Genomic DNA, 15706 nt, shown 5'->3' with positions numbered 1-15706 from the left:
TCATTATATTCATCTGTGTTAAAAATATTTATTAAACAGCACCTACCAAAAAATTCAGACAAAACAAACAGAAAGGATTAAAGAGTAAATTTATTTTTTAATTGTAACAAATATAGCTCATTATTTTAATATTTTCTGAAGTTTTGGGTTACATTGGGAACAGTCTTTTATTCCTGTTTGAAATTCTTTTAAGGAGTAGTCCCCTTAAAAAGATATTTACTATGTTTTATCTAAGAATCTGTAAACACAACAAAAGAGCATGAATGGGAGAATTAAGTGCTGGCTATTCTAAATGGTCATCAAAGTCAAACTGTCTCTTCCCCAGATGCCTAACTACTCTCAACCAGGCAGAAGTCCTGGAGTTGCCCTCATCATAAATGCATTTATAAGAAGTTGACCATTATTCATTAAAAATTAGGTATTTGTAAAGAAAATACAGATGAAGCCTAAACCAAAAAGTCTTAACCAAAATAACTTCAACGTTGTGAATAGCCAAGTCTTTTTGATTGCCTCACTGGGAGTATCTGGTACGCTTTTGGAGTAAGATTAAATTCCCCCTAAATTAAGAGCTGATAAAATTTAATCAAAGACTAAGACATAATTTACAAAACAAATAATCTGATTTGACAGTTAACTAGTTACTTGTACTGTACAATGAAACCTTATTAACAAAATCTTGAGAAAATACTTCTGCCTTTGTAAGTACATTTGACTGTTGAGGTTCCTTTGGCCTTCTGGTTTGTAATTAAATCTCTTTAGTTCAAACCTAAAGAATGTATTATATTCCTACATACACCTTTTAAAGATAATATGTTTCTATTAGGAGGAAATAAAAAAGCTGAAAAAAGAACTGGAAAATTTTGATCCTTCGTTCTTTGAAGAAATTGAAGATCTGAAGTTTAATTATAAGGAAGAAGTGAAAAAAAATATTCTCTTAGAAGAGAAATTAAAAAAACTTTCTGAACAGTTTGGAGTTGAATTAACCAGTCCTGTTGCTGCTTCTGAACAGTTTGAAGATGAAGAGGAAAGTCCTGTTAATTTTCCCATTTATTAAGGGCCACCTATAACTGTAGTTTTACTTAACTATTTATTAACTGTTTAAGTTAAAATTCCATCTGGAAAGAAAGCAAGTCTCTGACCTACCTGATTTCCTTCCCAGTACTTTGTACCTTTACCTAAACTGGAATATTTTAGTAAATAAAATTATATGAAATTTTTAACATATTAGAAAGTATATTTTTGGGGGGGGGCCAGCTCAGTGGTGCAGTGGTTAAGTTCATGAACTCTGCTTTGGTGGCCCAGGGTTTCACAGGTTTGGTTCCCAGGTACGTCTACACTACTCATCAAGCCATGCTTTGGCAGCATCCCACATACAAAATAGAGGAAGAAGGGCATAGATGTTAGCTCCCGGCCACTCTTCCTCAAGCAAAAAGAGGAAGACTGGCAACAGGTGTTAGCTCAGGGCCAATCTTCCTCACTAAAAAAAAAAAGAAAGAAAAGAAAACTGACTATCAAAGAGGCAATGAGCTACGGTAAATTTCTGTACACTCATAATGTTTTGATTTTTTAGAGTATGAGGGTACACTTGAGCAATTTTAACATTTAAAATTGGAGTTTTATACATATTATATGTATTAAGATTCTTAAATTATATTCATATATGAGGTTATGAAGTTGAGTCATGTGTTGTTAAATGTCTAGCAAGATTAAATTCAGCTCAACCTATTTAATTTTGAAAGTAAATAATCCACAATTATTGATTTAATTGTTGTTTTAAAATTACTATCCAGTTATATTGGACAGAATCCAACCTTTGGATAAGCTGAGGAGCCTACTATTATGTACATTTTTAAGTCCATAGGTTAAAATTCATTTCCTGATTCTAAATAAAATTCTGAATAGACATTTGCAACTGGGAAATTCATTTCTTCAAATGCTAGAAGACATATCGATCTATCAGACACTGAACAATAAGTAAGAACCTTGAGATAGTTTTACCTTTTAAACATGGCAGACTATTCAAAATTGAAATATAACAATAATAAAGCTGGTTTTTAATTGCATTTCCAGTTTATACATCGAGTATTATATCTTTGAGCCTACCAAATTTCTGATTATCTAATTTTGAAAAATGATTAAACAAACACTTAGTATCAAAGGCATAGTCATATTTGTTCAAGTTCATGTTGATAATAACTGGTTTTGAGTTCATATAAGTATCTGGAATTGGCCAGCATAAACCAAGATGATGGCGATGGACCTGAAAAGAGAAAAAAAGGAGTATTAGGTTTAGCTTATATTATCTACATTCACTTACAGATATTTTTTGTGAGTGTCTACCATCTGCCAGGCACTCTTTAAGGCTTCACTTTATCTTACCCTTCTTTTTTCCACAGCTGTTCTCCTCCTGACATACTGCATATTAACTTGTTTATTGTCTGTCTTTCCCATTAGAACGTGAGCTTCATGATGGCAGAGACATTGTTTTGTTGACTCTGTACTGCCAGCACCTGGAAACATGCCAGGAACATAACCAGGGGCTCCAAAAAAATTTAATGAATAATAAGAGTCTGTTGCTGAGAACAGAAGTTAGCCAACTGAAACATGGGCAGTGAGGCACTGTAGCTAAAGGGAATATCACGTGCTAGAATGGTGTTTTTTGCTCCGATTGCAATTAAGTATGGTTAGAACATATATAATGTGAGTGTTTGGGAGGTGGGAGTAGAATGCAGTTCCAGAAAGTTAAGCAGGGGCCAGATCATGAAATAACTTAATGTCACTAAACAGCTTTATGCAAGGAAGTAACATTCTCATTCATATACAAAGAAAGGGCAAAACAGGGTAAGACTGAAAGATAACGTTTAGAAGGGTAATAGAATAATTCAAGTGTGAATCTTGGCTTAAATTAAAATTAACAGCCAATTGGTTGGGAAGAAGTACACAGATTCAATAGATCAGAATCTTTGAGAACTGATCATTGGATGTACGAAGTAAAGGAGAGCTGGGTTAAAATGATGTCTAAGTTTCTGGCTTCAGTAAATTTTTGTAGTCAGGGGGTTGATAGATTAGGTCCAGTTTTGAACATTATGAATTTTAGGAACCTGTGAGAAATCAAATAGATAAGTCCAGGAGACAGAGAGGGTACGAAGTGTAAAATAATTCATTCTGTATATATTAAGTGTTGTCACCTTGGCACTCTTTTAACTCAAAAATCTTCTATAATAATGTAAGTTTGGGAAATGCTGAGTTAAACTAAGTTAGCACAGGATGTCTCAGAGAACAGTAATGTGCAACATGAATTTCCGAGAAGGGATTCTGTAGTATGCAGGGTTTCCAGACATTTTCACCACTTGAATTCTGAAGCACGTCTAGAAGAACCACTGGGAAACACTGCTTTATCATGTAAAGAATGGTGGCATGTGAGAGGAGGAAACTAAATTCTTCACTGCACATCAGAAGTACTGTAATTTTTAGAGAGTGTTTCAGGGCCACTTCTACTGTGGTTTAGGAACATAACACAACATAATCCCACAAGCTATTTTCTGCCATTACCTTGATTAAACAGCCGTCGTTGCAATGCCATACTATTCCTTCAATTTTACCCTCTCTGCAGCCTTCAAACCAGGACAGCAGATCATTGTGCTTCAAGGAAGGTAGATTCCGTATCTGAAATGCTCCATGTGGTATAAGAAGATGTAATGGATGCTTCTTGCTCCCCAGCCCTAAATGGTAAAAATTTGCCATTAGCCATACAACAGTTTGAAAAAGAATGAGAAAATTTACCTCTCCAAATAAAAAGCCTTTAAAAACATTTAGGAATAAATTTACCAAAAAGTTTAGTTGATTTCCTTGAAGACAGATACACATACGACAAGTGCTCTCACTCAAAAGTAGCACCTTATCCCATGAAATCAAATTCCACCTTCATGTCCTCTACACCAGGGGTCAGCAAACTGTGACCTTCAGACAAATCCAGCCAGATGCCTGTTTTTGTGAAGTGTTTCAATGGAACACAGCCACACTCAATCGTTTAAGTACTGTCTGCGACCTGTTTCTGAGGTATGGCCCATACAACCTAAATATTTACTATCTGGCCTTTAACAGAAAAAGTCTGCCAACCCCTGCTCTACACCATTAGCCATATTCAATTATCTTTCATTGTTTGCTAAACAGCCACGCCATATCTGATAACTTGTATAATTACAGCTTAGCTTCTCTCCACTTGCCAATCAGTCTGCTTCTGATTTCTATATGGGATTTCGCTATTCCAGCTTTAATGTCCTTGGGTCTGTTTTCATCCCCTGTCAGTAATGTACTCCATAGTGCCCTGAGGACTTGTAGTCAATTCGGCATGGTATATATTTTGATGCTTGATATGCTACTTACTCACTGGCAATTCTTTATTTACTTTACTCTTAGCTATTAATTTATGCAAAACTAATTACCTAGCCATGAAAAGCACGTCATGATTTTCAATCAGCTCAGTTCACCTAAATTTTAAAAAGCAATGAAAAGTTACACTTGAGTAATTACTTTTGATACGTGGTTCTATAACATTATTACAGGAAAGAATGAGAGGCTAAAATCAACCTTTTGGATTAGTAAAATGGTTAGAGTCATGCATGAATTTCTCCATGGACCTAAAACTAATAGAAATAGCTATAATCCCAGGAAGCTATTCAACTCATTATTAGTCATTTCTTTGGAGTGTGTGTGTTTTTCAAGTTAAACCCTGGAAGTTCTCTCTATAAATGACAGTTACTCTCACTGAACAGGACAAAGGCTTTACTCACCATATGGGTTTCCGTTAATGTTTGTTCCTATAAGCTCCAGCGTTTGTTCTAAGAGATCTGACAGTGGCACTGCACTAACTTCCAAAAGACCAGGATCATCAGGATGATGCTTCAGGACCAGGGCAATTTCAAATTCGTAATTAACTACAGAGGAATGCCAGCAGTACTGTTTATTGTTTTTCTCTACCGGTACCCAACCTATCATTTAAAGAAAAAATGGTTTTTATTACATTGTTTTTCTTTTGATTGAGACATGACGTAATTTTTATTTTTGTTGTAAACTTTCCTTATTCTCTGGATGTTCTGTCACACAGCACTTTTAAAATCAGTGGAAACATTAATAGTTTTACTACTTTTTAAATCATACTCATTCTTTTAAATCATAAGGTTTCATTTTTTATTCTGTTGAGGAATTAACCTGTTTGATTATTCACTATAGAGCATCCAGCATTCTTTTACTAGAAAATTCACCTTTTCAATAAGAATTAAGCACCATTCTAGAACACAGCATTAAAACCTTTTTTGCATTAAGTTTTCTCTCTATCTTGTCTCCAGTTTCAGGGATAATAGACATATGCAGTAAGTGTTCCACAGTTTATTATATTGTTCCAATATTTATTGAACAATTTATTGATTCCACATTTATTGAATGTTATTGCTATTCCCCTCCTAACTCTCGTTGCCAAAATAGGCTTCCTCGTTGTGGAGAATTCTTTACAAAAAAAAAAAAAAGAAAAAGACAAACTAGGGCATATATGCCATTGTGAGCATCATACCTTTGGCCTTCAGTACGCCTCCAGACTACTGTTACCACCTCTCTGCTGGTCTACTAGTCTCCAGTGAAAGTGCCCCATTTTTATCATCGTTCTACTTCAAAAGTTTAAATTTAGTTCTGCTGTACCCCTGCTTAATAATCATCTTCAGAATAAACTTAAAATTCCTTTAGATGGAATACAAACCCCTTTAAGATCTGAGGCCATTCCACGTCTCCAGCCTCACCTTTTATAGTCCCCTTAAACATCACACACCCTAAACATTTCAAGCCCAATGAAGTGTTACATAAAATTTCCAAAAGACTACCATCTCTCTTCTTCATGGGCATTGCTTAAGGTGATCCTCCCTCTTCCTAGCCAGCTACCTTCCTGGTTCTTAAGCTTCAGTACAGATGTCCACTCCCCTTAGAAGCCTCCTCTCACTACCAGAGGTTGAACTAAGAATTCTTCCTTTTTTCTCTCACTGTACCCTGTGTATTCTTTCCGCTTTGCTCTTAAATCATACTATTATTGGTGGATTTCCCCTAATGTCTAAAAGATCATTGAGGATAAGGGTTCTGATCTTCATTTCTGTATTACTGGAACCTGAGAGCACTTTGTACATTATAGGTACTCAAGACATGCCTGTCGAACTGAACCTGAATCTGGTTTTGACTCAGCACACTTTTCTCAGTTTTCCCATCCCCAGAAAAACTACTTGTGAGACACCTATTTTCACCTCTCTTTATTGAAATGTTCTTCTAAGATCTTCACAAAAACTATACATACACACCCTTTGTTAACCTCAATCTAAAAGGTAAAGCATTCTTAATATCTCATTTTAGACATGAGAATCATATTGCCTATCCTGAGAACAGCTTCAAGGCTATTCCCACTCAATACTTTATTAATTTTCAGACTATAGGTAGCAAACTGCCCAACCTAGAAAAAAATCATAAACCTGAGAGGACATTCTCGATATGAAACATCTTTGGTATAAAATGCTAAACTTAACAAAAATTAGACTCACTCAGAAATTTCATGCTATACAGATAAATACTATGAAGAACCATAAAATTAAATTCTGTAATTTCTGATTGAATGGATCGTTTCTTCTTTATACTAGTAAACACAAAACTTCACTTGAGAAGAGGTTTCATAGTACCAGGAATGTGTCCATTTTCATCAGGCATTGGATTCCCATTGAATTGTTCTATTTCCTTCGCTGGTATCCAGCACTCTGGAACAGGTTTGAAGTCTTCCTCAACATTCCAAAAAAATTCTAAAAGAGTCAGATAATCTTACATGTGGTGTTACTTTAAAAAATATAAAATAATGAACAAATTCAAAGTGGGAACAGCTAATAAGCCCCTAATATCAGGCGTCATATAATTATTCTCCATTCATTACCTCCACAATGTGACAACACTTCTCAGGGTTAGGGTCCTAACACTTTAAATTTTCAATTTTGAACACACTACCACTTGTAAATAGTGGGTAACAGTGTAAACCAGCCAATGTTCCAGTATGTGTAGGTTTATCATGAATTTTCAATGCACTGAATACATACATATATAAAGATTATATATAGAGTAAATATATGAGGGTGTATATCTACTTATATAACAGTGGCATTTTAATGAATCATTAAAAATATTAATAATTCTTTGAGAATTGTGCCTGATATATAAAATTACATGTTTGTCTCTCAGGTAGACAAAATCAAAATGTCATTCATTTTATATATATATATTATATATATTTTATATATATATAAAATATTTGTAAATAGTTTATAAAATAGTTTCAGTAAAATCGATATACTATAAAGAGTCACAGAAATGTTAGGAAAACGTTTAAAAATATTTTTCAAGAATATTTTTTACGTATAAAGATATTTTCAACTGTAATTTTCTTCTTTCCCCAAAGTGCTTAAATTGTACAGAAGGATATAAAATATAGAAATACGATAGCAAGAAATAAGTCACAAATTTATGCTATTTAAATCATGAAAAGCTAAAAAAAAATGAAAAAAAAAACACTAACCTTTTGAATTTTGTTTTGAATGCAGAAAATTTTTAAATCTTTTCTCAGCCAGTTTGTTAGGTTTTCTGTCTAGCCGAGCCCAAAGGTATGGCTGACCTAAAGAATAAAAGAAAAAGAAAGTATTAAGAGGCAAACAATAAAACTTCTCTTGAATGAAACTTTTCAATGACCAGTAGGGTCATCTCCCCTAAGAGAAGCAACCCTGGAAGGCAAAGGGAAATACGCAGTCTAAGAGACACATCCTACAGAGTGGTAGCTGATGTTGTCACAAGACTTAAGTTTTTGGTTAAAGAATGATGGGGATGAGATAAAAAGTAAATACGTGACCCTTTCATAAGGACATTCCACAGCCTTTTTTGAGGGTGGGGGGGCAGTGAGGAAGATTGGCTCTGAGCTAACATCTGTTGCCAATCTTCCTCTTTTTTGTTTTTTTTTTTGGCTTGAGGAAGGTTAGCCCTGGGCTAACACCTGTGTCAGTCTTCCTCTCCTCTGTATGTGGGTTGCCGCCACAGTGTGGCTTGATGAGCAGTTTAGGTTTGCACCCAGGATCTGAACCCGCAAACCTGGGGCAATGAAGCAGGGCATGACAGACTTAACCACTATAGCATGGGGCCAGCCCCCTCCACAGCTATATTTTATTAGTAACTAGCATTTGTGAGAAACTGAAACTACCTCTATACTAAATGGAAACATAACCAGGTAACTGTATTCACACCTTCCCTGAAACATTATAACCATCTGCAATGAGGGTTAACTCCCGAAAACCTGGCATTAGGCTGAGCTGCTCTGCATGGCTCTGACCCTTGGTCAAGCCATGAAACGCTGATTAATAGTGCTGCTGTGTAATCCTGGACTGGAGGGGCTTCAGGGCAGTGTGCCAGCACTCTTTATTGATAACAGTGAGACTAATGAGTTGCACCTGGTCTCGGTGAGCCTTCTGGAGCTCTGTCTTACGGCTGGTTACTTAGCAGGAAGAGGTCTTCATGCCAGCAAAATATAAACATCCCCAGCTGAGACTCCATTTCGGATTCCCTGTTTCCGAGGTTCCCCTGCATACATCAGTGGTTCCTGACTTGACAAAGTGCATCCTGCCAGGACCTCAGGGATGGGGTGCAGATGTGGGGAGACAACAGGAGCTCACCTGGCCTCTCCAGACCCTTTGCTGTGAGATAGTCTTTGGCTGTGATACACTTACTTTTAATGCCCTTGCTTTATTGTATTGTCTTTACCTGTAATAAACTATGGATTTGTAAGCATTGTCATTTTGAGTCCTGTTAAGTTTTCTTTAGCAATCCAATTTCATTATACATAATCACATAATGGTGCACAGTGAAGTTTCTTAATATAAATATAAAAGCCTGAAAATCTTTTACAATTCCTTCAAAGATATAAATCAGAGATTAAAAAATTATTCATTACAGTTTGGTTCAGACATTCTGTATTACTTATTAGCTATCAAGAGAAATAATACAAAGAACCAGATTAAAATTATATTGCCATTTCTGGTTTTGTTCTTTTTACTAGTAAACATAAGAAATGCATTTCACTCACACCCATTAACATGGCTACTATTCAAAACCCAGAAAATAACTACACTGTTGGTGAGGATGTGGACAAACTGGAACTCTTGTGCACTGTTGGTAGGAATGTATGTGGTGCAGCTGCTACAGAAAACAGTATAGAATTACCATATGATTCAGCAATTTCTCTTCAGGATACACAGACCCAAAAGAATTGAAAGCAGGTTCTGAAAGAGAGATTTGTACACCCTGTTCACAGCAGCATTGTTCACAATAGCCAAAAGGTGCAAGCAGCCCAAGTGTACACTGATGGCTGAATGGATAAACAAAATGTGATATACATATACAATGGAATATTATTCAGCCTTACAAAGGGAGGACATTCTGACATATAACTACAACACGGATAAACCTTGAGGACCATATGCTAAGTGAAATGCCCAGTCACAAAAAGACAAACACTGTATGACTCCACTAATATGAGGTATCTGGAGTAGTCAAAATCATAGAGACAAAGTAGAATGGTGGTCACCAAGGGCTGGAGGGACGGGAGATGGTGAGGTGTTTAGTGGGTAAAGTGTTCCAGTTGTGCAAGATGAAAGCGTTCTGGACGTAGATGGTGATGATGGCTACACAATAATGTGCGCTGTATATACCACTGAAATGGGCATTTAAAAATGGTTAATATTATGTTATGTATGTATTATCACAATTAAAAATGAAAAAAATGCATTTCAGAAGAGATTTCCTGATACCAGGAATGTGTCCGATTCTCATTTAACTCTTCTTTCTCTCACTGGAATTGAGAGGTAATTTCATCCAGAAGAAATCACAAAGATTTCTTTCTCTCTTTTCAAGGCAATTTTCTTAACACAGGTGACAACTTCTATTTGAGTTTCTAGCTCTTTTAAAGTACATTAAAATGAAATAGAGACACTGCCAATAGTAATAAAACAATGGAATCAGTGGAAGAACAAGCTTTAGGGTCAGACAGACCTAGGTTCTATTACCAGTTCAGCCATTCATTAATTATAAGGTCTGGGACAAATTATTTAAGTTCTCTGAGCCTCGGTTTCCATATCTGTGAAATGGAGAGGCTTATCATGCAAATTAGAGGTAAGATGTATAAAGCATTTATCATACTGTCTGGCCTTTAATGGGCATGAAGTCAATGTCAGTTTGTTAGTTACCTTCCTTCCCTCCCCCAAGAGAAAGATACAATGATATAATAAGTATAATATAACAATTGTAACTTCATTATTATTATAATACTTGGGATTCCAAGGGTTTATGAAGAGCAAATGCTCCATTTCACATATATATAGTTTCTAAAGTGATTAAGAAAAATAAGTACTATTTTGTAGCATAGTTTCATTTTACCTTTGTAGGTGGTAATATAACAACATGTTCCATCCACTTTTTCTGTTGGAATTGCACTGTATATATCTGCGTCTAATGCCTTGTGATTTACAGTTTCAGTTGCCAAAACTTTAAATGGCTTAAAAGAGAGAAAGAGAAAACCAGTTTAAGATAGACAGCCTCTGTGCCTTTGCACACACTTGCACCTGGAATGTTCTTAATTTCACTAGTTCTAAGGGACAATTTTCTGTTTATCTTTCAAGACAATTTAAAAATATTTGTTCCATGAAGTCTCATGATTCACTCCCTTCCTTCTATGTTATCACAGCACTACCCGTCTTTCCACAAGGATTTGTAATTATTCACGTTTCTTTATCCACCATAAGGAGCTTGACACTGGAATCATGTCGATTGCAGCGCTGCATCGCTAGCACAGGAATGCAGTGTATTCAATCAGTTACTTGACAATTATCTGCTAAATGCCTCCTATGGGCTGAACACTGTCTTTGGCACTGGGAAATACAGAGATGCACACAAAAGCACCTGCCTTTCGTGGAATTTTCATTGTAATCAAGAAGACTAGAATAGTAACAAAATGTATAAGACAATGTTAGGTATGATAAGTGCTAAGGAGAAAAAGAGATGGGGATCCTTTCAGCTTCAGCAGTAGTAAATTGTTTGCATATTTAATTTATGGTTTTTCTACTGTCAGGAAGACAAGCCAGAAGAGCATCAAGAATGGAGGAAAAGGCAGTTTCTATGATTCCAACTTTTTATCTGTGATTTATTTTCATTTCTGAGAAAGACACCATTGTTTTATAGTCTAAATTATCTGAAGTAACATTTATCACACATAACATAAAAAAACACTGCACAGTATCAACATCATACTGGTGTAGATAGGTTTAAGACTAATAAGTGGAAGTACTGTTTCAAAGTCAGGTAAACTTAGGAAATTAGATCCATTCTGCTACAGATTCAGTACTTTTAAGATAAAACTGAACGACTGGGGATTTATCACTAACTTATGACAGTGCTATCAGAGGATATCATCTTAATCTGTGATGGCAGAACCAAGGTTTGGCCCAACAGCAATCTGTGTGTGTAAATTTATCAAAGACTCTAGGGGGGAGATTACTCTGCCCACAGAGCTCTTGATAAGTACAAATATCCCTCCAGAAGAATCTATTATCTACCACTCTTTGCTACAGACATGTCCAAAGGACAACATTAAGATACCAAGGGGTAGACAAGTTCTCCTTCTCTACCTCTCATTAAAGACTTTAAACTATGACTGGAAAAACAAGGCACGTGTGTATAAAAAGTAATAGTGATTAAGTGAGTGGTTCTTTACAATTTCTGGGTAGAGGGGATCACTGGGATGACTAAATTGATCAAAGATTTCATAGAGAAGGTCTCAGTCAAAAAATTAAAAATTCCAGAGGTGATCCAGGTAGTGTGGCATAGCCTGGGCAAAAGTATAGAGACAGGACTGTGCCTGGCACAGTCAGAGAATGACATAGACTTTCACTTTAAGTGAGGTTAGAGAGCAGATGGGGCCAGATGATTATAGGGATGCCTTGAATTACAGATAAGGATTTGGATGCTATACTATACACAATACTATAAGCTATCCTTAAGAGCAGAGGGACAAGAGAAGGTGCTTATTTTTCCCGGTGGAGGGTAATTTTCCAAACTACACCCACCCCTCAACATACAAACTTGAAAATCACAGCTGAACCACTATTCAGGATGAGTGTTTCATGTGGATAGGTTTGTGAGGGCTTACAAAATAAAAGCTTGACAACTACTGCTGCAGACACTGAGTATTAACTGTGGGGTTTTACTAGGAAAGAACGTAATGATGATCATTCTGGGTGGCAAGAACGAACAATCAAGTAGTGCAATAAGCAGGGCATAAATGTTAAGAACTATAACAACTGGTGGCAGTAGAAAAGAGGATGGAAAGAGCAGATGTTCTAAGATATAAAGCGTCAAGGTGAATGGAAAACTGGCATGAAATGACCCCAGGCTTCATTCTTTAATGCAACAAATATTTATCCAGTGCCTACCGCGTATCAGGTCCTAGAAATGGGACTAGAGATAACAGCGCAGCCTTGGCCGTATAGGTCTTTTAGTCTGGAAGACAAGACGGCGGCCAGTGCGAGCGACGTAAGGGGCGTGGGGTCGACGTCAAACGCACAGGCTGATTTTGTCTGATAAGTGGGAAGCACCCAGCTGATACCTGAAGATTCTGGTATCAAGGACTTCTCTATATGTTAGGGAATTATCCTGATACAGGTGACTATTCATTCACCGGCATTTACTAAGGGCCCTCTATGTGTAAGACACGGTGCTGGAAGGATAGAAAAACTGGAGATGGGAAACCCAAAGTCAGAACCATTAGGTAATTACTGGGAACACCACCTGAGGTCTGATCTTTAGTGACCTATTAGGCTAGCTGTCAACACTACCATCGGTTCCCAGGTTAGAACAGGTAAAGCAAGTCTTCCAAAATCGCCACTATGCTCTACGCTCTTAAAAAGTAGTAAAGCTTGGACTGCGAGATTATGGGAATCCTTAAGGGGTTTTCCCGAAAAGGCAGTAACCTGAGAAGAAAGCAACATTACTTACGACGTGGGTTTTCAATTTCCCAGTGCAAAAGGAAGTCTGAATCGTCCAGCAGAAAAGTTCTCTCGCAGATTCCCTCCCTTGCAACCAAGAAGGTCCAAGGACCTGGAGCTCAGGGCCTAGGAGACCCCGACCCTAGACCTCCCCCAGCCAAACCTGCAGAAAGCTCCCGGGCCGCAGGGCAGCTCCATCGCACCCGGGCGCCCTCGGCGGGTTCAAACGCAGCGGCGCCGCGGGCGGAGGCACGTGCGGCCGCCCCAGGCCCCCCACCCTCGGTACCTGCTGCTCCCGTTTGCTGGAGGGCTCCTCTTTCACCTCCGTCACAAACAAGCACGGCATCTTCCGCTGCACCGAGCCCAGGCGCCTCATGGTGGGCCCAACAGGGAAGGCGAGTGCAGAGAACGCTTCCGAACCGCGCCGGGTCCCGACCCGCAACCCGGCCACAACACCGACCGCGTAGTTTCACCACCTACTCTCGGCGCCCGGGCACGGAGGCGGCTGCGCCCCTGCCTCCCACCACACAGAGCGTGCGACGGGAGCGCACGCCCGGAAGCGGCCTCCTGGCCGCGGCGCCTTCTGGGAGTTGTAGTGCGGAAGCTGATGCTGACGTTAGCTCGTGTGTGCGCTCGCGAGCGTCTCCTTTGGTCTTAATAACAGTAAAAGAATAAAGATCCGTTTCTGAGATGTGTGTACTTTAACCACGCTTTGTAACAGTTATGAAAAGTAAATAATATCAAGTTATAAGTAATGAATCATTTCAGACGGCGGTTTAACACCATTCAGATGAAACCAACTTGCCTGTTCTCTTTAATAAGGTCCTGAGGGAAGCTCTGTAGACGTTTAGAAATATCCAGAGACGTCCCAAGGCCGAATGAAACCGATTTCCCAGGAAGAATGTTAGAGAACGCTACAATTAAAACACCTGGGACCAAAAAAAAAAAAAACCGTTTGGATTACGCTTCATTGTGCAGCAATATTGTCGAAATTGGTTCTCGTGTTCTTTCTGGAGTGAGTGCAAAGTCGAGCTTTAGAATAAACCAAAGCCTGATGAATACTGCCAACCATATTTTAATGTCAATTTTTTTCATCGGAATCTTATTATCTTAAATATGAGCTCCTGCAGTGTCCAAATGGCTTAAGTAGTTGTAGTCAATCAACTGCGGCTTTATTTGACTTACTGCTCGAAAGAATATTGGAGGGTCAGTGATAAGACAATGACTGCATAAAGTAAAAAATATTTAGTAATACTAGCCTTTCTATCTCATTGAAGTTAGTAGTCCTCGCTAGCGGAGTTTTGACTACCGCCATTTTTTATGTGCATGGACAAGGCCCAGGTCTCACTTCTATAACTGTCTTATCTGCAAGTATGATACTGTCCAGCATTTTCCTGACTTAGCCCTTGGAAAATAAAATAACTATGTCTAACTTGGAGGTATCTATATATAAAGGGGTTCCCAAGAATAAAATATCCCTAAAAAGAATTCACTGTTTTCTGATTACTGGATTCAGAGGGGCCGGAGAGATGCAGAGATTTGCCATGTCAAAGTATTTACTTTCTCTTTTGCTATCTTTCATTTTATCATAGGAAAATACAAAAAGGCCAAAAAAAAGTTTTAAGGGGAATAAAGTACCTGATGCCAGCTGTGAGATATTGGGACTGAAAACAGCATTTTAGAGTCAAGCACCAGTGACTTTTTGTTCCTCCAGAGGAATCCTAAAAAGCAGGTTTTTTCACGGGTCTCAAGGGGACAACAATTAAATAACCCTCACAACTATCAACTGTCATTTTCCAAACTGCCACAGAATCTTCCAGGTCCAAAATTCTGTCATTTCTTAAAAAGGATCATCTTCCAAAACATTCCACTTGCTGTTTGAATAGTAGCAGCGAGGCTAACCATTCCTCAGGAAGCACTCTTTATTTCCAGTGCTTTGGTTTCATCAATGTTTGGAGCAAAGCCTCTAGCAGAAACAGTGGAGTCCAAGCCAGGAGAGCCGCAGGTCCAATTCACAGCTATAAACTGGACTCCTGCTTTGATAGGTAGCAGCCAGCAGCTTTGCCTGATTGTCATAAACCTGAAGAACCAGGAGGATTTACTACTAGTCCCTGTACTTAAAGTGCTGTTGTTGAATTACAAGCTGGAAGAAGGACTTTCTTCTCTGATTGATGTGCTTGTGTTCTAGCATGCCCCAAAGATGCAAGACACTCAATGGGAGTCTACCTTGGCCAACAGAAAATACCTACAGAATTTTCAGGCTTACCCTCCAGCTGCAGAGGCGAATTTCCCATACTCTTCATTACAGGGAGTAAAAATCCTCATGGGTGTGGTCATACCTTTCCCTGAAAGACTAGACTGAATTTCACAACAGGAAAGAAGTGAATAAAGAAAGGAAAAGAAAAGAGAGTTTAAAAAAAAAAAAAAGGAAGAAGAAGAAGAAATTAGTTCTCCAGGCATTCCAAAGACTACCAAAATATACAATCTATTTACTGTTCTTTGCAATGACCCCCTCCCCCCCGAAAAATCCCCATTTTGGTTTGACCTGTTTTTGTTGTGTCTAATGGACTCACAATGAACTTTAAGAGGTAAAAACATCTTTTCAGCCTTTC

The 15706-nt window shown here is 37.9% G+C and overlaps 3 protein-coding genes across 28 annotated transcripts in view; 2 read left to right on the top strand and 1 right to left on the bottom strand.

Annotated features, from left to right (window-relative positions):
• Positions 1–1220, top strand: part of CEP290 (centrosomal protein 290) — an 87219-nt gene extending 85999 nt beyond the window's left edge. For all 20 annotated transcript variants that reach the window (XM_008527131.2, XM_070600060.1, XM_070600048.1 and 17 more), the window contains one exon: positions 824–1220. In XM_008527131.2, the coding sequence (XP_008525353.1) occupies positions 824–1054 (231 nt within the window). In that variant the 3' untranslated portion in view covers positions 1055–1220. The remainder of the gene's footprint in view (positions 1–823) is intronic.
• Positions 73–14885, bottom strand: RLIG1 (RNA 5'-phosphate and 3'-OH ligase 1). 2 transcript variants are annotated; one of them, XR_546018.2, is made up of 8 exons: positions 13381–14885; positions 10492–10609; positions 7592–7687; positions 6711–6827; positions 4794–4991; positions 3553–3722; positions 2380–2510; positions 73–2260 (listed from the first exon to the last, which is right to left on the bottom strand). XR_546018.2 is itself a non-coding variant. In XM_008527134.2 (7 exons), exons 1-7 carry the CDS (start codon positions 13468–13470, stop codon positions 2072–2074), a joined length of 978 nt encoding a protein of 325 aa, XP_008525356.1. In that variant the 5' UTR covers positions 13471–14885; the 3' UTR covers positions 73–2071. The 2 variants fall into 2 exon arrangements, 1 of the variants encoding a protein (XP_008525356.1); XM_008527134.2 differs by lacking the exon at positions 2380–2510.
• C29H12orf50 (chromosome 29 C12orf50 homolog) overlaps positions 13787–15706 on the top strand; it is a 38052-nt gene continuing 36132 nt past the window's right edge. For 2 of the 6 annotated variants that reach the window (XM_070600091.1, XM_008527137.2), the window contains exon 1: positions 13868–15682. The gene's annotated coding sequence lies outside the window, so the exon portion shown is untranslated. Of the gene's footprint in view, positions 15683–15706 lie in introns of all 6 variants that reach the window. The other 4 variants (XM_070600083.1, XM_070600100.1, XM_070600097.1 and 1 more) reach the window with 4 other exon arrangements.

Source organism: Equus przewalskii, chromosome 29, assembly GCF_037783145.1.
Source record: "Equus przewalskii isolate Varuska chromosome 29, EquPr2, whole genome shotgun sequence".
NCBI lineage: Eukaryota > Metazoa > Chordata > Mammalia > Perissodactyla > Equidae > Equus > Equus przewalskii.
Note: the sequence above shows the minus strand (reverse complement) of the source record. Positions and strands in the feature narration are given on the sequence as shown.

Coding starts and splice junctions, on each gene's coding strand:
- RLIG1 (XM_008527134.2), bottom strand. CDS start 13,470: ATGAGGCGCCTGGGCTCGGTGCAGCGGAAGATGCCGTGCTTGTTTGTG. Junction 10,610..13,380: donor CCAGCAAACGGGAGCAGCAG/GTACCGAGGGTG, acceptor CTCTCTTTTAAG/CCATTTAAAGTTTTGGCAAC. Junction 3,723..4,793: donor CATTAACGGAAACCCATATG/GTGAGTAAAGCC, acceptor TTTACCATTTAG/GGCTGGGGAGCAAGAAGCAT.